This window comes from Hemitrygon akajei, chromosome 4 (assembly GCF_048418815.1).
Source record: "Hemitrygon akajei chromosome 4, sHemAka1.3, whole genome shotgun sequence".
Taxonomy (NCBI): Eukaryota; Metazoa; Chordata; class Chondrichthyes; order Myliobatiformes; family Dasyatidae; genus Hemitrygon; species Hemitrygon akajei.
Window position 1 is genome coordinate 28,258,764 of NC_133127.1, and position 22,572 is coordinate 28,281,335.

General features: G+C 41.0%; 2 protein-coding genes across 2 annotated transcripts in view; both read right to left on the minus strand.

The window, feature by feature from the left end:
• Positions 1–5,366, minus strand: part of LOC140726175 (uncharacterized) — a 59,807-nt gene extending 54,441 nt beyond the window's left edge. Inside the window, exon 1 of the mRNA XM_073042187.1 lies at positions 4,971–5,366. Coding sequence (XP_072898288.1) covers positions 4,971–5,157 — 187 coding nt within the window. The 5' untranslated portion in view covers positions 5,158–5,366. The remainder of the gene's footprint in view (positions 1–4,970) is intronic.
• A 10,699-nt stretch (positions 5,367–16,065) lies between these two features.
• Positions 16,066–22,572, minus strand: part of LOC140726176 (DDRGK domain-containing protein 1) — an 81,423-nt gene continuing 74,916 nt past the window's right edge. Inside the window, exons 7-9 of the mRNA XM_073042188.1 lie at positions 19,439–19,495; positions 18,250–18,298; positions 16,066–17,422 (exon numbers count right to left, since the gene is read on the minus strand). Of these exons, the coding sequence (XP_072898289.1) occupies positions 17,250–17,422; positions 18,250–18,298; positions 19,439–19,495 (279 nt within the window). The 3' untranslated portion in view covers positions 16,066–17,249. The remainder of the gene's footprint in view (positions 17,423–18,249; positions 18,299–19,438; positions 19,496–22,572) is intronic.

The window sequence follows — 22,572 nt, forward strand, 5'->3', positions numbered from 1 at the left end:
GAACGAGAGCAGTTTAAATCTGGCCAGTTTCAATTTGGCCGAGACGTTTTTACCGACCCTGTGCCACGAGGGTTTAGAGGGTGGAAAAACGAAGAGTGGTAAAGTGAAAGAGGGTAAGGGAGAGGAGGTAGATCTCCCCTTAGCGAGGAGCAAGGTTCTAGAGGCAGAAAAGAAAGATGAGGAACCGTTAGAGCGGTTAAGAGGTCCAGAGTTGGACATGGATGATCTGTCTGGTGTGGCAGACCTGTTTGACGAAGTTGAAAATTCTAAAGGTGTTCCCGATAATGAAATGAGGGCAGTCCTAGATGAAAAGGGTGCCCTTGCCTTGAAGAAATCTGCTGGGTTGGCAGATGAGGTTGTTTCAGCCCGTGGGGTTGAGTTTACTCTGGAAGGGAGTTGCCCAGAGAGTAACTGGGAGGATCAGGGGAATTTAGAGTTTGAAAAGGGTACGGGCATTGAAGGCCTGGAAGAGGTCAATGTCCCGTTTGAGTGTGCCCAAGATGGGGATGCACGTGGTACTGAACCTAGTAACGGAGCTCAGAAACAGTCTGAGGTATCTGATTCAGCTGAACGGGACGGCCATCCTTTTGGGTCAGATAGACTGGGTTCAGTGAAGAAAGGGTTAACCTTGGTAATAGGGGGAAGTGAGAGTTCCCCGATGTTTGTGCTCGAAGGTGTGGTGAAACTCAATGTGGAGCTCAAAACTGGGGAGGTAAATATTATTATGGAAGGAAACGGGAAATCTGCAGTTCCCAAATCGAACGGAGAAATTTTAAACCCTGCAGATCGCTTACAGATTAAGCCGGGAGATGCCGGGGCCCCCCACCCTATTGTTATTCCAGAATGGGGTGTGAAGAGGCAGAATTTGAAATGCTGCTTGAACAAAGAGTTCGAATTAAAAACCAATAGCCTGAAGGGTCCTGACGAGAGGGCTAGTCACCTGTGTAAAATTAAAGAATTGGGTGGAAATGGTCTAAGTTTGGGACACGGTGTTGATAAAATAACCCCTATGAAAGAGGCGGGCAGGAGTTTACCTCGCCAAACTACCCGAGTTCTTCACGTAGGAACTCACCGGAAAAGAGACGACGGTTAATGAGGGGCGCCATTTTTAAATAGCCCAGCCGGTTGTACGGGATTTCGACAAAGCATGTGAATAATAAAGACAAACCCCTTGGAAGCCTGCCTGTTAAGTTGAAAGCCACATAACGATTGGCATTTGCATGACCTTTGGTAGTATACACATAAGCTTAAGATCACAACTCGTTAGTTTTGTTTGCTGAAAAAAATAGCTGGTTATTAAATTGAAGTCTGATGCTACAAGACTTTAGTAAGGTCCAAGATGTTAAAATATTAAAGGAAGTGACACTGTAATCGTTAACTGTTTGGATGCTGAATTGAATGTATCACTGTATTACTCTGTAGAAAAGGAAAAACCTTCGGTATTGCGTTAGCTTCCACAATCCTGTAAGACTCTGTACTACTTCGTTTTTAACCGCTGGTAAAAAAACGCTTTTAAGAGGGGAGGTGTTATGCCCGCAGCCCCCTCCTTTGTGAGAATCGCAAGGGCACTAGTGGGTTGGGTCAGAGGACCCAGGAAATGGGAGAGAGACGTGCAGGATGCCTCGTTCCCCAGCGATGCAAAATAACGCGACATTGGCCATTGTCTCTTGGAGACACATTTGTGGATTGGGGACTATGCTACTTGCAAGCCCTCGGGCAAAGTGGGCTGGTTGAGAGAGAGATTGCATCACCCCCAACCTGATTGACATCTCCTACCCTGCGAGTCAAGATAAAAGAGGGGCTGTAGAGACGGCCCCTCAGACACACCAGAAGAAACGCTAGCGATCCCGTAATAGGGGGCAGCCATTTGAAGGAAGCCACGTGCGTTCTGTTCCCTTGTCTGGGGCCCGGGGGCTGGTACCACGGACGACGATTTTTGAACTAATAACGGGGAACCCACTCCCCCGACTCAACGGATCGGCCTCATAAAAGACACGGGCAAGTTTAAGACTGTCTCTCTCTACAACCCAAAAGAGCTGCATCTTTAAGGACAATTGACTTTTATTTCTTCATCAGACAATACAGTAACCCCTAGACAAACGATAGAGTTATTTCTTATTGATGATTATGATTATACCCACGCTTTTAGATTGAGTATTGATGACATATATTATCTGGATGTTTGTATTAATCTTATTTTTGTGCCCCTTTATAAATAAAGACTTTTAAAAATAGTACCATCAGACTTCAACGGACCTCTCTATCTTTGCTGGTAAGTGACCCAGTTACGGGGTACGTAACACCTTTAAACTTGCCCCCTCTCACCTTAAAAGCATGGATGTTGATCTATCTAGACTCTCCAGCTGATAAGACATTGTCTTTCCATCAAATATTCACCGGTTCCCAATTAGCAATCTATATTTTCACTCAAAAGTTTTAAAGTGCAAAGAAACCCAGGACCCAAAAACAGACGGAGCCCAAGGAGAGAAATACACATCTCTCATTACCCTGTGCCACCACGGGCACCAGAACAAAAACAGACTACGCCTGGCAACTGATATTATTTTAGAAGTCAAAGCCTGATTACATCGAAAACATTGGTCAGACATATTTGAATTTAATCTATTTATTTTCTGTGGTGTTACATATAATTGATGTAAAAAATTATATTGTATTAATCTAAGTCGAACATTTATTGTATTTCTCATACTATCAGAACATAATCTTGACCAGTTTTTTCCATCAATTTTAACATTCAAATCAGATTCCCATTTTTATCTTGATTTATGAATTCCTGATTTAATTGCCTGTTTTTGAATCAAATTGTACATACAAGATGTAAATTTTGAATCAAGAAATTGGTACTGTAATCAAGAAATTGGTACTTTTTTACATTCTACTTGGTCTTGTTTTAAAATACAACCATTTTGGATAAATCTAAGACTTTTATTGGAACAAATTACTAGAGTACAACTCCCACATAGTCCAGTATTATTTTTATTGGAGAAATTGAAGGGACAATACCGAAACTTAAATTGAATACGTAAGTATCAGAAAAAATTTATAAAAATTGCATTGGCAGTAGCCAAAAAAGTTATCGCAGTTACTTGGAAATCTGATTTATATTTAACTATGGATTGTTGGAATAATGAAATACATAGTTGTATTCCACTTGAAAAAATTACATACAATCTAAGAAATGAATATGATATATTTTTGAAAATTTGGCTCCCATACTTACAAAAGATAGGATTAAACACATAGGTCCTTTGAAGATAAAATTATAAAGTAATTGGGGAAAGTAAAAATAAATATTAAAATTATTTTGAACTCCATGGAGCATGTGGGGATCCTCCGATATCCAGGCAATCTTCCTCTTCTTTTTTTTCTTTCTTTAGATAAGGGTTAAAGGGGGAGGGTTAAGGGGAGGGGGGAGGGTTAATATTATTTTCCACACTATTTCATCATCTCTTTTATTCTTGTAATTTTCTAAAATTTAATAAATAAATAAAAATTTAAGAAAAAAGAAGTCAAAGCCTTAAGTCAGAAACCAGTGTGAAATAAAACACGGGGCAATTTGTAAGTGATGGAGAGGACAATGAAATGAGAGGTGACAAAAAAGACTTCAGGGTGTGTAGAACTGTGAAGAAATCAGTGATGGGAAGAGAAAAGCTGTGAAAGGGGCACAACCTACAGTTAAGGTGACAAGAAACAGCAAATGACCTTCAATAACTTTGGGATTAAGCATGGCCAAAAGGTGGTAGAAATCACTTGCATATCCAAAATACAACAGGCCATATTCCAAAACTTTCAGTCCAGTTAAGTGTTCCTGTGGTGAACTACATATACCTGTCTGGACTGCTCCTGTGGCTCCTCCCACAGACCCCTGCTGACTGCTCCTGTGGCTCCTCCCACAGACCCCCGCTGACTGCTCCTGTGGCTCCTCCCACAGACCCCTGTATAAAGGCGACTGAGGCCTGAGCCCGGCCTCATTCTCCAGGATGTAGTGTTGTTCATTCTTCCAGTCAATAAAAGCCGATATCTCGCTTCTTACGTCTCAGAGTGAGTTATTGATGGTGCATCAGTTCCTTCAACCCATTTTTAAAATTAGGTATTGAAACCAAGGTGGACATCAAAGCTGACAATATCCCAATGGGAAAATGCATCCTGACCAATACAAATCCCTCCAAGAGGGCCACAACCATGCTGTGGTTTAGAGGCCTATGTGCCTCAGTGACAGAGAGGTAAACTGGCTGGAGGCAGGGCCCGATGCTTTGGCTCTTGGTAAGGTTGTCAATGCCGAACAGGTCAAAGGGTAAACACCAGACTAAGAGTGGTCCAGCGGCCCTCCAGGTTCGGGGGCAAACAACACTGACTTGTTACAGAAACAGCAATAAAGAATCCTTCTACATTTGTGTGTGGCGGTATTCCTGAGTCTCCACCCGGGACTTGCCCGACTGACAGTAGAGAAAACAGAGAGAAAGCTACTGGTACGATGAAGGAAGCCCTGAGTACCGCCAAGACCAGTTGGAGAACCTTCACTGCTGACCAGAACACAAGCAGTGCGATGGGCAATAAGAAAGCCACATCACTGACAGGAGATAATGAGTTAATCGTCGCATTCCTTACAACTGGACCAGAACTAAAAATGTACGTCATTGACTTTACACCACTTTAAGCTATGTCGAGATCCTGAAGAGCAGCATTTAAGCAAAAAGTGTGTTTTAGAAATTGCTGACTTAACATTTTAATGTCTTAACGTTCAGTGTCGAAATGGGATCTGGGGGAAAAAAATGTGTTTTGTTTTCCGGGGGAGAGGAAAAGTTTCTGAGGGAGTTCCCACAGGATCGACCCGACGCTCAAGAAACACACCGCTGCCTGCAAGTAAGTTCAGGGTGTGACTCCTCCCCTGACATGACACTCTCGTGCCCAACCCTACCTCCTACTCTGCTTCCCCTTTGCCTCGTTACCTGACGAGATGTTTCCATGTAGCCGCACCACGTACGACACCCCGTAGATCTGCGGAGAGGAGCCGTTCGGCACGACCTGGAACCAGTTGGGATCGGCCACCGCCATGCACAGGGCCGCCACCGAGAAGCACTGCGTGACAGCGGCCGGCAGGTTGCGGGTGTGCGGGAACTGCAGTCCGTCTGCCATTGCCCGCGGGCCAGCGAAACCAAGGCACCGGAGCGTTTCTCCGCCTGACGCGTCCGCCAGCGTCCGCCTGACGACACAGAGCGCTGTTAACTCTTTGGTGACTGGAGAGCCCTGTGACGCTCCTGGAAAGACCACCCAGAGGAAAGTTACGCTCCGGTGCACTTTTTCAACTGCAGTGCATCCCGTTCTGTGAGACTCAAAGGGCAAGTGTCACGTGTAGCGAGATACAGTGAGAGGTTTTGTTTCGCAAGTCATCACGTCAGATCATTCCAAATATATCAATCATAGAGTAAACCGGCCCTTCGGCCCAACTGGTCCATGCCGACCTCAGCATCCTCCTTCAGCAGCCCATAACCCTCCATGCCCTTCCCCTTCACGTACCGATCCAAATGCCTCTTAGATTTTGCAATTGTACTCGCCTCAACCACTTCCTCTGGCAGCTCCTCCCAGGTAGTCACTAACTTCTATGTCAAGAAACTACCTACCTGTCCAGGTTGCTTTTAGTCGTCTCCCTGTTATCTTGTATCTGTGCCCTCTAGTTCTGGACAGCCCAACACTGGGGAAAAGACTAAGACCATCCACCTTTTCCATACCCCTGCTGGCTTTTGAAACTTCTAAGAGGTCACTTCTCATTTTCCTGTGTGTGGCCAAACTCTCCGTCTAACTCAGGCTCCCTAGTTTAGACAGCATCCTCGTAAATCGTTTCAGCACCCTCTGCAGCTTGGCAATGTCTTTCCTATAATAGGATGAACAAAACTGTATGCAGTGGTCCCAAATGCAGCCTCATAACTGCGACATTGTGCCCCCACTCCTAAACTCAATGCCCTAACTGCAGAAGGCCAGGTTGCTAAATGCTTTCTTCAATACCCTGTCTATTTGCTTTTATCGAGGTGCAACATGACCTCCTGACTTGTATACTCAGTGTCACGTGCCTTCTTCACCGCCCTATCAGTGAACTTTGGACTTGGAATCCAGATCCCTTTCATTACACCTACTCACAGGTCATTGTATAGTTGGTACAAATGACAAGGGTTGAGATTCTGCAGAATGAGTATAAGGTAAGAAGCAGGGACCCAAGGGTTATTATATCCACATAACTCCCAATGCTGCATGCCAGTGAAGTGAGAGATTGAAAGATAGGCCAGATGAATTTGAGGTTCTTGGACCACTGCAATCTCTTCTGGTAGAGGTGACCAGTACCCTTGCAAAGAAATTTGCTTGTGCTACACAGGAGGATTTAATACTAGATTGACAGTGAAGATTAACAATTTGGAAGAGGGGGGCGAGTGTAGCATATCGAAGTTTGTTGATGACACCAAATTGAGTGGAAAAGCAAGTTGTTCAGAGGACTGGAGAGTCTGCAGAGTGATATAGATATGTTAAATGAGTGGGTAAGAGTTTGACAGATGGAGTACAGTATTGACAAATGCAAGATCATTCAATTGAAGGGAAAATAGAGGATTGGATTATTATTTAAATGGTGAAAGATTACAGCATGCTGTTATGCAGGGGATTTGGGAGTGCTTGTACTGAATCACAAAAGGTTGGTTTGCAAATGTAACAAGTTATCAAGAAGACGAATGGAATGTTAACCTTCATTGCAAGAGGAACTTAATTTAAAAGCAGAGAGGTTATGCTGCAATTGTACAGGTTACTGCTGAGGCCACACATGGAGTTCTACATGCAGTTCTGGTCTCCTTACTTGAGGAAAAATATACTGACTTTGGAGGTGGTGCAAAGGAGGTTCACCAAGTTGATTCTAGAGATTGGGTTGTAGCCAATGAGGAGAGATTGAGTCACTTGGATTCAGAAAAATGAGAGGAAATCTTATAGAAATGTATAAATTATGAAAGGAATGATAAGATAGAGACAGGAAACTTGTTTCCACTGACAAGTGTGAGTCGAACAAGGGACATAACTTCAAGATTTGGGGGAACAGATTTAGGCCGGAGATGAGAAATTGCCTTTCCCAGAGAGTGCTGGAATTATCTACTCAGGAAAACAGTAGAGGCTACCTCATTAAATTATATTTAAGACACAGCAAGATAGGTTTTTGAATTGTAGGGGAATTAAGGGTGATGGGGAAAAGGCAGGCAGGTGTAGCTGTTTCAGTCATGATCTTATCAAATGGTGGAGCAGACTCAATGGCCTAAATGGCCTGCTCCTGCTCTTATTCCTTCTGTTCTCATGTCAAGAAAAAGAAGGAAGCATACTTTGGCTTTAGGAGGTCAGGGACAAGTGAATCCCTTGGTGACTATAAAACAATTTAAGAATATGCTTAAGAGGGAGCGGGAGATCGCAGAGTGTGTTGGAGATTGTTCATTGTGGACTTCGCTCACCAGTTTTAAGAAGCGAATGGGGCCTGTTGGGATTTGTCTGTAGAGCAGGAGATTGCTTGGGTTAATAGTAACTAGGGATAGTTAGCAAGGGACAATAAAAAGAAGTGGGATTTGAGCAGAGAAGCCATTGTTGGAGCGGATAGTGATAAAGTGGTCAGGCCTTGGCTCAACAGGCTTGGGCGAGAACAGGCGTAGGCTAGATTTTAAGTTAGGTATGTTAGATGATAGATGGTAGTTCAGGAAGTGGAATGCTCCTCCTGTGAGATGTGGGATTTCAGGGTAACTAATGGTATCCATCTACTGGAAGTGAAGCTAAATTCAGCTCCTGGCAGACAAGGTCAAGGAACTGGAGCTGGAGCTGGATGCACTCAGGACCAGCTGGGAGTCTGAAAACTTCATCGCTGAGTCTTTTACTGAGGTGGTCACACACAGAGAGCAGACTTCAGATTGTAGATGGGTTACCACCAGGAGAAATAAGGGGAGTAAGCTGTCAGTGCTGGGTTCCCTTGTGGCCAGTCTCCTCAGCAACAAGTATATCCCTCTAGATACTGCTGGAGAGTATCACCTATCAGAACTCTGCAGCACCAGCCAGGCCAGTAGCACTGTGGCCAGCGGAGAAGGGTAAAGTCAGGCAGAGTGATAATGATAGAAGACTTGATCGTTAGGGTGACAGACAGCAGATTCTATTGCAGTGAAGACAAAGCCAGGATGGTGTGTTGCCTTCCGGGTGCTAGGGTCCAGTATGTCTCAAAGGGGGTGCAAAAGATTTTCAAGGGGTAGGATGAGCATCCAGGTTGTGGCAGAAAGGTGAAGAGGTCCTGCACATTGAGAATAGGAAGTCATGGAAAAGGCTGGAAAGCAGGGTCTCCAAGGTAATAATCTCTGGATCACTCCCAGTGCCATATGCTAGTCAGGGCAAGATAGGATGATAGTACAGATGAATGAATAGCTGAGGAACTAGTGCAGGGGGCAGGGTTTCAGATTTCTGTATCACTGGGATCTCTTTTCGGGAAGGTATGACCTGTACAAAAAGGTCAGGTTACACTTGAACCTCAGTGGGGGAGCGAATACCCTTGCAGGCAGGTTTGCTAGAGACGTTGGGAGGGTTTAAACTAAGTGGCATGTGATGGGAACAGGAGTGATAGGGCTCAGGGTAGGGCAGTTGGTATATGAGCCAATGATGCAGTGTGCAGTGAGACTGAGGAAGGACAGGCAGATAATAGGGCACAATTGTAGTCAGTGGATGAAGTGCAGTGTAATATGGGGGCAAAATCGAAAAGGGTGATAAATACAGGGCTGAAGGTGTTATACTTGCATGCATGCAGTATACGGAATAAAGAAGATGATCTTGTAACAGTTAGAGATTGGCAGGTATGATGTGGTCATCACTGAGATATGGCTAAAAGAAAATCATAATTGGGAGTTTAACATCCAAGGAAACACCTTGTATCAAGGGGGTGGGGTGGCTCTGTTGGTAAAAAAAAATGAGATCAAATCGTTAGGTGACACAGGATTGAAAGATATAGAATCCTCGTGGGTAGAGTTAAGAAACTGCAAAAGTAAAAAGACTCTAATGGGAGTTATATACAGGCTGCCGAACAGTAGCCAGGATGTGGGATATACATTTCAATGGGAAATAGAAAAGACATGTAATAAGTGCAATATTACTATAGTCATGGGGGATTTCAATATGCAGGTATATTGGAAGAATCAGGTCGATGCTGGATCCCAAGAGAGAGAATTTGTAGAATGCCTATAAAATGGCCTTTTAACCATATAAACATATAACCATGTAACAATTACAGCACAGGAACAGGTCATCTCGGCCGTTCTAGCTCGTGCCAAACGCTTACTCTCACCTAGTCCCACTGACATGCACAGCCCATAACCCTCCATTCCTTTCGTGTCCATATACCTATCCAATTTTACTTCAAATGACAATACCGAACCTGCCTCTACCACTTCTACTTGTTCCACATAGCTACCACTCTCTGAGTAAAGAAATTCCCCCTCGTGTTACCCCTAAACTTTTGCCCCCTCTCAACTCATGTCCTCTTTTTTTGAATCTCCCCTACTATCAATGGAAAAAGCCCATCCACATCAACTCTATCTATCCCTCTCATAATTTTAAATACCTCTATCAAGGTCCCCCTCAACCTTCTACGTTCCAAAGAATAAAGACCTAACTTGTTCAACCTTTCTCTGTAACTTAGGTGCTGAAACCCAGGTAACATTCTAGTAAATCTTCTCTGTACTCACTCTATTTTGTTGACATCTTTCCTATAATTCGGTGACCAGAACTGTACACAATACTCCAAATTCGGCCTTACCAATGCATTGTACAATTTTAACATTACATCCCAACTCCTATACTCAATGCTCTGATTTATAAAGGCCAGCATACCAAAAGCTTTCTTCCTCTCAGAGTGTCATCGAAAAATACAGCACAGAAACAGACCGTTCAGCTCATCCAGTCCATGCCAAAAGCCATGCATGCACCTATACAAACTTCACTTAAATGTTGAAATTGAGCTCACATGCACCACTTGTGCTGGCAACTTTTTCCACAATCTCATGGCCCTCTGAGTGGAGAAGTTTCCCCTCATGTTCCCCCTTAAACTTCTTACCTTTCACCCTTAACCTTTGACATCTAGTTGTAGTCCCACCCAACCTCAGTGGCAAAAGCCTGCTTGCATTTACCCTATCTATATCCCTTATAGTTTTGAGTACCTCTGTCAAATTTCCTCTCAGTCTTCCACATGCCAAAGAATAAAGTCCTAACCTACTCAGTCTTTCCTCATAACTCAGGTCCTGCAGACCTGGCAACATCCTTGCAAATTTTCTCTCTACTCTTTCAACCTTATTTACATCTTTCCTGTAGATAGGTGACCGAAACTGCACACAATACTCCAAATTAGGCCTTACAAATGTCTTGTATAACTTCAACATAACATGCTATTTCCTGTACTCAATACCTTGATTTATGAAGGCCAATGCACCAAAAGCTTTCTTTAAGACCCCATCTACCTCTGATGCCACTTTCAACAAATTATGGACATGTATTCCCAGATCCCTTTGTTCTACCATGGACATATATTCCCAGATCTCCTTGTTCTACCATGTACATGTATTCCCAGATCTCCTTGTTCTACCATGGACATGTATTCCCAGATCTCCTTGCTCTACCACACTCCCCTCTGTGCCCTACCATTCATCTACTCTGGTTAGTCCTACCAAAGTGCAACACCTCGCACTTGTCTGCATTAAATTTCATCTGCCATTTTTCCAGCTGGTCTAGATCCTTCTGCAAGTCATGATAGCCTCCCTCACTGTCCACTACACCCCAAATCTTGGTGTAATCTGCAAATTTGCTGATCCAGTTAACCACAATTTATCCAGATTGTTGATATAGATGACAAACAACAATGGACCCAGCACCAATCCATGTGGCACTCCACTAGTCACAGACCTCCAGTCAGAGAGACAACCATCTACTACCACTCTCTGACTTCTCTCTACAAAGCCAATGTCTAATCCAATTTACCTCATCTTGAATGCCAAGCAACTGAACATTCTTAACCAAACTCCCATGTGGGAATCTGTCAACTGCTTTGCCAAAGTCCATGTAAACAACATCCATTGCCTTGTCTTCATCCACTTTCCTGGTAACTTACTTGGAAAAACTCTAAGATTGTTTAGACATGACCTACCATGCACAAAGCCTTGCTGACTATCCTCACTTTGTCTATGGCTATTCAAATACCCATGCATCCGGTCCCTTAGAATATCTTCCAATAACTTTTCCACCACTGAAGTCAGACTCAGCAGCCTGTAATTTCCTGGTTTATGTTTAGAGTCTTTCTTAAACAGCAAAACAACAATGGCTATCCTCCAATCCTCTGGTACCTCTCCTGTCACTAAGAATGATTTAAATATCTCTGCTAGGGCCCTGACAATTTTTGCACTTGCCTCCCACAGGGTCCAATGTCCTGACTTGATTCTGTTTATTCCATTTTAAACCAATGTCCAGTTTAATAATATTTACTGCTTCGGACGAAGGTGTGTTTTGTGTTATTCAGAAAACTCTGTTGCACAGAACGTTCCTTACAATTAATCTTAAGAGTGTTGAAAATCTGCTAACCCATTGCAGGCATCGCTATTTAATAAATGCCAAAGATTAGTCAAATATTATTTATCAAGTTCAAATCAAATTCAAGTTCAAGTTTGTTGTCATCTGACTGTACCTATACACAACCAAAGTGAACAATGTTCCTCCGGACCATGGTGCACCCACAAATATATATCACACAGGATATAAAACAAAATATTACCATAAGTAAGTTAATAAAATATAATTCAAAATGCATGTGAAGTGCACAGCAAACAGCTTGCTGTCCTAGTGACGAGACCTCGGTGGTGGCAGGGTATTCATTGTCTCACAGCCTGAAGGAAGAAACTGATACACCGTCTGGCAGTCCTGTACCTCCTTCCTTATGGTCATGGGTCAAAGAGATTATGGGATGGGTGGTAGAGATCCTCAACAATGCCTCGGCCCTTCGTAATGGTGAGGGGGGGCGAGGGAGACCCCGGTGATTTAATATCCTCTGCAGGTTCTTGTAGTCTGATGCCCTACAACTTCAGTACCACACAATGATGCAGTCAGACAAGATACCCTCGATTTCAGTTGTGCTTTTAACAGAAGAAAATATTCCAAGGCCCCATTGTTATCGAGTTTGCAAGTTCAAATTTACTGTCATTCAACCATACACATGTATACAGCTAAATGAGACAATGTTCCTCTGGGACCAAGGTGCAAACACAGTACACGTATCAGATACAGCACTAAAAATATTAGTAACATAATAATATTAGCAGATAATAACAATTATTCTATAGATGTCCAAGTTGACACAAAGTGCATGGGTAATATATAGTTAAATATACCACAGTATAATGCTGGTGGCGCTGTCATAAATAATGTGTATTGAGTGGTAGCAGGGAGATCAGAAGTCCGACAGCGGGGGGAAGAAACTGCTATTCAGTCGAACAGCCCATGCTCTTGTACTGTGGAACCTCTGCCTGATGATTAGAGCATCAAAGCGATTGTCAGACAGATGGAAGGGTTTCTTGACAATTCTGAGGGTTTTTGAATGCATCAGCGCTTCTGATAATTGTCCTGAATAGGCTGCGGGGGGGGGGAGGGTTTGAGCAGAGAAACTCTGATGATTTTCGTAGCAATCCTCACAATCCATTGCAGGTGCTGCCTTGCAATTCCCATACCAGACAATAATACAACTGGCCAGGACACTGTCAATGGTGCTCTGGTAGAATGTTCAAAGTTCGAAGTAAATTTATTATCAAAGTACATATATGTCATCATATACTATCCTGCCATTTTTTCTTGCGGGCATTCACAGAAACACAATAGAATCAATGAAAAGCCACTCAATACAGTCGGACTACCAATGTGCAAAAACAAAGAAAGACCAAATTAAAAATAAATAAGTGATGAATATTGTGAACATGAGATTGTGGAGTTCTTGAAGGTGAGTCCATAGGTACTAAGAACAGTTCAGTGATGGGGTGAGTGAAGTTGTCCACTCTGGTTCAAGAGCCTGATGGCTGAGGGGTAGTAACTGTTCCTGATGCTGGTGGTGAGTCCTGAGGCTCCTGTACCTCCCTCCTGATAGCAACAATAACAAGAGAGCATGGCCTGGATGATGGATGCTACTTTCCTGCCCTAGTGCTCTGTGTAGATGTGCTCAATGGTGGGGAATGCTTTACCTGTGATAGACTGAACTGTATCCACTACTCTTTGTAGGTTTTTCCTTGGAAGGCATTGATTTTTCATACCAGACAATGATGCAACCAGCCTCACCTTCAGTCATCAAGAAGGGTCTTGGCCTGAATCATCTACTGTTCATTTGCATGGATGCTACCTGACCTGCTGAGTACCTCCAGCATTTTGTGTCTAATTGGGGCAGCCACTTAATTGAATCAAAACGTACTGGCCCTGCTGTGTCCCAATTAACCAGAATCCATTGTACTTAAGTTCATCCACCATTTCTTTGTCCCCCATTACTACCTCTTCAGCATCATTTTCAGTGGTCCAGTGTCCATTGTCACCTCTTTTTTACTCTTTATATATATATGAAAAAACTTTTTGTATCCTTTTTTATGTTACTGGCTAGCTTATAGTATTGTCAAATTTAATCTTTTCTCTCTTTATGGCTTTTTAGTTGTCATTTGTTGGTTTTTAAATACTTCCCAATCCTCTACCTTCCCATTAATTTTTGCAATATTATATTCCTTTTTTTGCAATATTATATTCCTTCTTTTGCTTACATACTGTCTTTGACTTCCCTTGTTAGCCATGGTTGTGTCATCCTTCCTTTAGAATACTTCTTCACCATTGGGATGTATCTATCCTGCTCCTTCTGATGGCTCCCAGAATCTCCAGCCATTGTTCTTCTGCCAACATCTCTTCTGGTGCCACCTTCCATTCAACTCTGGCCAGCGTCTCTCTCATGTATCTGTAGTTCCCTTTAATGCACTGTATAATACCGATATATGTGATATGAGCTTCTCTCTCTCAAATTGCAGGATGAATTCTAACATACTGAATTATGATCAACAAGGACTCATTTACCTTAAGATCTGTAATCAAATCTGGTTCATTGCACAACACCCAATCCAGAATTGCCTTTTCCCTAGCGGGCTCAACCACAAGCCACACTAAAATAACATCTCTAGGCATTCTACAGATTCCCTCTTGAAATCCACCACCAACTTGATTTCCTAATCTTTCTGCATATTTAAATCCTCCATGACTATCGTAACATCGCCCTTTTCATATGCCTTTTCTATCTCCTGTTGCAATTTGTACCACACATCCGGGCTACTGTTCAGAGGCCTGTATATAATCTTCATCAGTTTTTTTACCCTTGCAGTTTTTTAACTCTACCCACAAGGATTCTACATCTTTCAATCATATGTCACCTCTTTCTAAGAATTTGGCCTCATTTTTCTGCTTGTGTTTGATCTAATGGGTCCAGAATCTTGATGAAGTGCCACAGCCAAAAACATCAACTATGTATTTCCTGTCATAGATGCTGCCTGACCTGCTGAGTTCCTCCAGCATTTTGTTTGTGTTGCATCTGCAGAATCTCGTGTCTCAATACTGATAAACTGATCTAACTTGCCTCTGAATAAGACAACCATTAGATGTGCTTTAACAGCATACACAGAATGTCTACTGCAGGAAGCAGATTGCTTGTTAATACTGCAGGGTGTTGATGAGATTCTACTTGGTATATTGCAAACACTTTTGGTTTCCATGCTCAAGGAAGGATAAACCTAACTTCTTTTTATAGGCCTTTAGCAAGTGCCTAATAAAGTGCAAGTTGATAGGGTTGTTAAGAAAGCTTATGGTGAGTTGGCCTACATTAGTTAGGGGATTGAGATCAAGAGCCATGAGATAATGTTGCAGCTCTATAAAACAATGGTTTGACCACACTTAAAATATTTTATCAATTCTGGTTGCCTTACTATAGCAATGATGTAAGGAATGAATGCAGAAGAGATTTACCAGGATGTTGCCTGGTCTTATGAGAGTCAGTTGGGCAAGGCTGGCTTTTCTCTTTGGGGTGTAGGATGATAAGAGGTGACAAGAGGCATAGAACAAGTGGACAGTCAGAGACTTTTTCCCAGGGTGGACATAACCAATACCAGGGGCATAATTTTAAGGTGATAGGAGGGAAGTATAAGGGAGAAATCAAAGGTGTTTTTTTTTAATAAACACAGAGAGTGCTGAGTGCTTGGAATGACCTGACAGGGCTGGTGGTAGAGGCAGATACATTAGGGCATTTAAGAAACTCTTAGATAGGCACATGGATGAAAGAAAAATGGAGGACTGTGTGAGAGTGGAGGGTTGGATTGATCTTAGAGTAGGTTAAAAGGTCGGTACAATATCGTGGACCAAAGGGGCTGTACTGCGCTACAGTGTTCTATGTTCTATGAAATGTTAGAATTAAAAGCAAAGACTCACAAGATTGACTCCAAGGATAAAGAAGAGCACAGAAATGATGGACTTATTATTATAGAATTTAGGATGACAGGATCATTTCTTTAAATACTGAAGATTATGAGAGGGGTCAACATGGAGGTGCTGAGTGATATTTCTTCCGGGTGAACTAGGAACCATGGAATTAGGAGTGTAGCACTGAGGAATTTTTCAGAGCATTATTAATCTGCTTTGATATCTCTGCAGTTTTTAAGGTTTCCACCAACAGCAGTTTTTTCAGATTACTAATACTTCCTGTCAAATGTTCTGAAAAACACTACTTCAACATTATACATTACATTCCTCGAAGTAATTCTGAGACCAATAAGTATAACTAGCAATTTCTGCAAAAGGTGTATCTTTTAGATATTACCTTAAGACATTTATGAAATTGTAACAAGTTCCACAAATTAAAAAGTGAAGTTCTGTGAAGAACAACAATTTCAGGTTGTATATTGTACACATTTTCTGATATTAAACTATTGAAATAAAAAAATTAACAAAAAATGCTAATTAAACAAACTTTATTTCTTTTATAAAGTATCCACAGCCAACTTTTCAAATTACACTTTGAAAACCATTAATAATCAAATACCACGAATATGAATTTCTTTGGACTCTCATAACAGTTACTGTTCACACTAACTGATACTTGGCGCTTCCGTAATGCAAATTTAGATTCATGAGCTATAAGGACTGGCTATTAAATCTACTCGTGCACACCACAGCAGTGTAGCAGCTAGCACAACACTTCCATAGCTTGTGTCATCAGGTTCAATTTCAACGCTGTCTGCAAGGACACCCCATGACCATGTGGGTTTCCCCCAGGTTCTCTGGTTTCCTCCCACAGTCCAAAGGCATACAGTTTAGTGGGTTAATTCGTCATTGTCAATTGTCCTGTGATTAGGCTAGACTTAAATGGGTGGGTTGCTGGGCGGTGCGGTTTGTTGTACTGTATCTTTAAATAAAATAAAAATATACTGCAAAAATATATACCCACTACTGAAAGGTCACTATTTTATGAATAGCCTGTCAATTAACCTACCTCCTACACAATTCCTCTGCTGAGCAGCCCTGCTATACCACTGTATTAAATTAAATAATCCATCAACTTCCAAGTAATTCACAAATGTATATGACCACACAAAAGAGCAACAATCAGGTTACTAGAATCGTGAGAGCAAACTTTCATTCCTGGATACAAGAAATCTGATATTCAAATTTGACTGGCTGCTGACTTACGAGAATTATAGCTTCGTCAGTTTTGTTAATTCTGCAACACAAATTTTAACAATCCACACTAGCCTGTGCTGCTGCTGAAAAATTACTATTTCTCAGCAGTAGAACTATTTATAACACTATACCTAGCTCACTTCTCCAAAAATTATTATTTGAGCTCATTTATCAATGTGCATTATGAATTGGCAGTTCTCATTTGGTGTAGAGGCTGCAATCTTTCATGATGAACAGATACTCAGTTGGGCTGCAAGATAACACTGAGAATCCTTCAGTTCCCTATCTGGAGAACAGACAACAGCCTTTTCCTCTGAGACATAGCTTGGGCAGGTAGCAAACACGTTGCCTTGTAAATAGAGCAGAAAGAGTAAAAAAAATACCTTCAACACAAATCTTGTGATAATTAAAAATATTTAGCTTTCAACTTTATTTCTGTTTAAATAAGTCAGCAAATATTAGGCCACAGATTCTGTAATAGGTCTTGAGTCTGGGTTAAGGTTAATCAGAGTGTTGCTGGCTTGTGCCAGTTCCACTATTGAAACACGCCCTTGCTGCCTTATAAACTGAGCCACAGCAGCAAGTTCCTGCTCTGTGATGTAAATGAATTTCCCACGATCATCAAGGACACCTGGAAAAAAAATAATTTGTTAGGATCCAAATTGTCAATAAATAGTTTACAATAATACAGGTAATTTACTTGAGAAATAGAACATAAAACATTACAGCACAGTACAGGCCCTTTGGCCCACAAAGTTCTGCCAACCTATTAGCCTACTCAAAGAACAATCTAACTTTTCCTCCCACAGTATTGTACAGTGCAGAAGTCTTAGGCTTATATATATCAGGTACCCAAGACTTTTCTACAGTACTGTATTTGTCAACATGGAGTGCCATAGGAGGGGTGAGGAACAGGTAGCAGAGAAGGAGTACCAGCAGAGTTGGAGTGACGTGGACACACACACACCCTAACTCCAGGCAAGATCATTTGATTCCAAACAATTTGATTTATTGATCATCATAGAATGTCACTGGTGCTTCCTCCTCCTTTGCCTCTCCCTGCCTCCTTCCCCACTCTCAGTCCACAAGAGACCCGTATCAGAATCAGGTTTATCATCACTCACACATGTCATGAATGTTTTTTTATGTGGCAGCAGTACATAAAATTACTACAGTATTGTGCAAATCTCTTAGGCATATATGTCTAAGACTTTTGCACAATACTGTAGTCCTTCATTTTTTCTATCTTCGATGTGCCTATCAAAAAAAAACAAAGAGCATCTTAAATGTTCTTATTTAAATACTTTAAAATGGTGTTAAAAATAAAACCACAGAATAATGACACAAGTTCTAGTTGTTAACTACCTGATTATTCTTTAACAATAAACACAAACACATAATTAAAAATTAATTTGAAAGAAGTCAATACGTTACAGTTCAATTGCAGCAGCTACACACCTGTTAGAGCTCCTTCAGCAATCAAATCTTGTAGCCTGCTAATAGCATCCTTAAAATAAATCACAAATTATTAATCTGAAGATATGGTAAAATATTGGACTACAGTATCCTAATGTAACTTTAGTATTCAGCATGTGTTAGAATTAAGAATATTAGCAACAAACTGTTCAAGGCATCACAGTTGACCCCTCCCTATCAATCATGAACAAAGAAGTAAAAAACACTTCAATTCTCCTTGTGGTTATTGGAATAAGAAACCTAGTATATTTTTAATCACATTATCACAAGCCTGGGGACAGATCCCTCCTTCGACCATAAGACAGACATAGGATCAGAATTAGGCCATTTGGCCCATCAAGTCTTCTCCACCATTCCATCATAGCTGAAGTATTATTACTCTCAACCATTTTCTTCTACCCCATAACCTTAGGTGCTCTTATTAATCAAGGACCTATCAACCTCTACTTTAAATATACCCCCTGACTTGGCCTCCACGCCCATCTATGGCACTAAATTCCAGATTCACCACCTCTGGCTAAAGAAATTCCTCATTGTCTCTGTTCTACAGGGACATCCTTGTATTCTGAGGTTGTGCCCTCTGGCCCTAGACTCCACCACTATAAGAAACATTCTCTTAATGTCCATTCTATCTAGACCTTCATTCTCTGTCATTTAAAGCCAGCTCAAAAGTACAGATCAAACATTCAATCTGGCAGTATTCTGCTCTTTTTTAAATGAATAAGCTGAGCACAGTAGTCCTTCAGAGGAATTCAACAAAGTTTTCTCATAGTGATACTGAAACTGACAAGTCTACAGAAAATTTTGGGGAAATTAGAGTGAATACTACTCACACAAACAGCTACACTGGAGATTACAGAATGAAGGCATATGTCTTTACTCAATATGCAAATTCAAAACTGAGAACAGTATCATTTATTGCAGGTTTTCAGAATATTGTTCTTTACACAAAGTATATCTACCAAGATGATCAGATTATGTATAACTGTACATTTCTTTTAGATTACCCTGCATCTATTTTCTTTATTTGGGAAATAAATTGTTTCTGTCACTTGTTCACATCAACAGCCTTTATAGTTCAAATTCCAATTTGCATTAATCTTAAACCAAAGACCAAGCACTATATTTTTTAATTTATCTATGAGAAAAACTACTTTATTAATCCATTTACCTGTGTCCTCAAGCCAAAATGAGAGGCAAGCTCTTCCAAAAGAACAACTTTTGTTCTCTGGAGAAAAGAAGAAAAAGATAACTGTCAGCTGGGGATCCCAGCAGCATTACAATTCTTGAAGTACTAGAGATTGAAAATGCACAAGGATTGAAAATGCACAAGTCTTGAAAAATCAATGTGGAAGAAAATTCTACAGTGCTTTCTCAAAAATGTATTTTAGGAATACAATCTCAAGTTCCCTATACTGAAAACCTCAGATTTTGCCAATATCCTGGCAAATCTTTGGTGAGGAAGTTCCAATGGTGACTCAAACTGAATCATCGACTTCTGATGAAGTAAAACTTGGAACAGTAGATAGAATTAGACATGGTTTTTTAAGAGAAAAGCTATCAACTTTATTGCCATTTCAATGAAAGCTTTATGTAGGAAGCATTATCTAACTGCATTACCAAGTAACGCCTGATAATAGTGTTTTACTTCAATTAGTAATGAAATATACACTAGAACTTCGGTTGGTGCTCAGGATATATACCTAGAAAGAAAGCATTTGTGGAATGAGCACTAAAAGATCATTATAGTTTTCAATCTGGAGAGATACACTCCTGACAGGCTGCTGTGCTAGCAACTGGACACAAAACTCCATCCTCTCTGCTGCTGAGTTGGAAATCTGTTTGTGAGCTCATGCCTCTATATGGCTCAGCATGGAGTAAGCCCTTAGTCCATGGCTGTTTATCAGGGCTGGGAAAAGTGGTACAGCTTGTCAGTGCCGAGATGTAGGCTCAGGATTACGTGCAAGCCAGCAACAGAGTGTGTAGTACATTGCTGACTACTCCATGTATTGACAGATCACATAAACCCTATGACCTCTCCCATTGTTTCCTGTTGAATATGATGGACAACCCTCCTGGTCCAGAGATACCTCAAGGGGAGCACATTAAGTTATCACTGACCAGTGAGTTTGCCTGTTTGGATTCCATAATCAGGAGTACCATAACAAATCAGCAGGGTATGATGAAGAGAAGTACCAGTGGACAAGATTGAGAAACAAAACCAACAGTACAAATTCCCACAGAGGCACACTCTGGTCAAAGTGTGAAAATCCTAAAAGAAAATCATGTGAGATAAAAAATTCACTCAATAATTAATGTCGAAGAAATGCCGAAGGGCAAAGCAGCCGAGCTGGAGAACTGTCTACTATGGACTGAGAAATAAAAGGGGAAAACAGCCCATGGAATTCAGTTCTCATAGCCAGGAACTGCCAAAATCTCTCTTCTGGTCTTCTCTGGAAGTGCAGAGAAAAGATGAAGTTGAGACAAATGCTTAACAATAACAACCTCAAATGAAGGCTGCCTGAAGACAACTTTTCAAAGTTATAAAAAAAAGACTGCAGAAATAAAATCATAAAACATTAATTCAGTGGATAACATAGATATTTATATTCTTACTATGATTCACACAGAAATGAGCATCCTTAAACCTTAATTTATTGTGGGCATTAATTACACATTTGAGAAATGACAATTTCAGAACAAGGTTTCACCCCAAGAAAATTAGTCATTTATTTAGAATACAAACATAAGAAATTCTGTAGATGCTGGAAATCTTAAGCAACACACACAAAATGCAAAAGAAACTCTGCAAGCCAGACAACATCTACGTCGGGGAACAAGAATTCTACAAAATGATGTCTTTCTGAGAAAACTGTTCAGTATTTCTTTAAGAATTCAGTGTTTGGTAATATTACAATATTTGTCAAGTCTATCTATCATTTCTAAAATTACAGAAAATTCATAGTACAGGAGACAGTTACTCAGTTTAACACTTCTGCATTAATTGACAAAGAGTTACCCAACCCCATTGTCCTGTAACAGGTTATTAGCCCTGCAGAAAACAATTCTTCAAGTAAATATACTGCTTTAAATGCAGGCAATGTTTCTGTCTCTCCCCACCTTAAATGTGTAAGTTCTAGATTCTTGCCACACTCTGTGGGGGAAAAAGAATCTTCAACTTTTCTCTAATTCATTCATCGTTTACTCTAAACCAATGTCCATTTTCTGATTGCAACCTCAACTTCACATTCTTATTTGCCTGTCATAACCCTTTACTCTTTGCTTGTCTCCACCTTAAATATTCACAGACTCTGTATCCACAGTCCTTTAAAGAAGAGGTTCAAAGAACTCTTAGAAGAAGAAATCTCTCAACTCTGGTTTAAATGGGAAACTCCTTATTTTTAAATAGAATCTTGTTCGAGAATATCCCACAAATTAAACATTATCTCTATATCAACAGCATGAATCAGTCTGCTGAAGGAATTCAGTGGGCCAAGCAGCATCTATAGAAGGGAAGGAATTATTGACACTTGCAACATCGGCATCTGACCCAGTTCTCTCTGAGTTTAAAACTCTGAAGTCCTTTACCATTTAAATAATGTACTTGTTTTGTCTTCCTGCCAAAATAGGCAATTTCAAAAATTCCCACATTATATTCCACTTGTCAGAACTTTGCCCACTCACTTAACCTTTCCTTATCCCCTTTCCAAATTACTTTCCAACCTATCTTTGTCTTCAGCACATTCAGCAGCCATAAACACAAAGAGATTCTGCAGATGCTGGGAATCTTGAGCAAGTCAGGCAGCATCTATGGAGGGGAATAAGCAGTCAACATTTTGGGCCAAGATCCATTATCAGGACTGGAAAGGAAGGGGGCAGAAGCCATAAAAGAAACCATACCTTCAGTGGCTTCATCCAAGCCATTCAAAATATTTTAAGAAGTTGAAGCCCTAGCACTGGTCCTTATGGAACATTACTTCATTAATACCTTTTTCAACCATCTATTGCAACTTCAGTTTTTTGTTATCCAGCCACTCTTCCGTACATCCTCCCACATTCTGAGCTTCTTCTTCCACATTAAGCTTTGATGCCTTTCAGAAATGCAAATCCACTGACTCCTCTTTATCTTACAATCTTATTTTATATCTCTGGCCAGCTTTATCTCATATGCTAATTCCTCCTTTTCTATAAATCTTTTAGTTGTTTTCTCATGTTATGTTTAAACTTGCCATGTGCCACCTCTTTCTTTCTTTATCTTTGGGGCTGTATAGTGACTAGATGTGCAGTCACTGTGCACAAACTGTG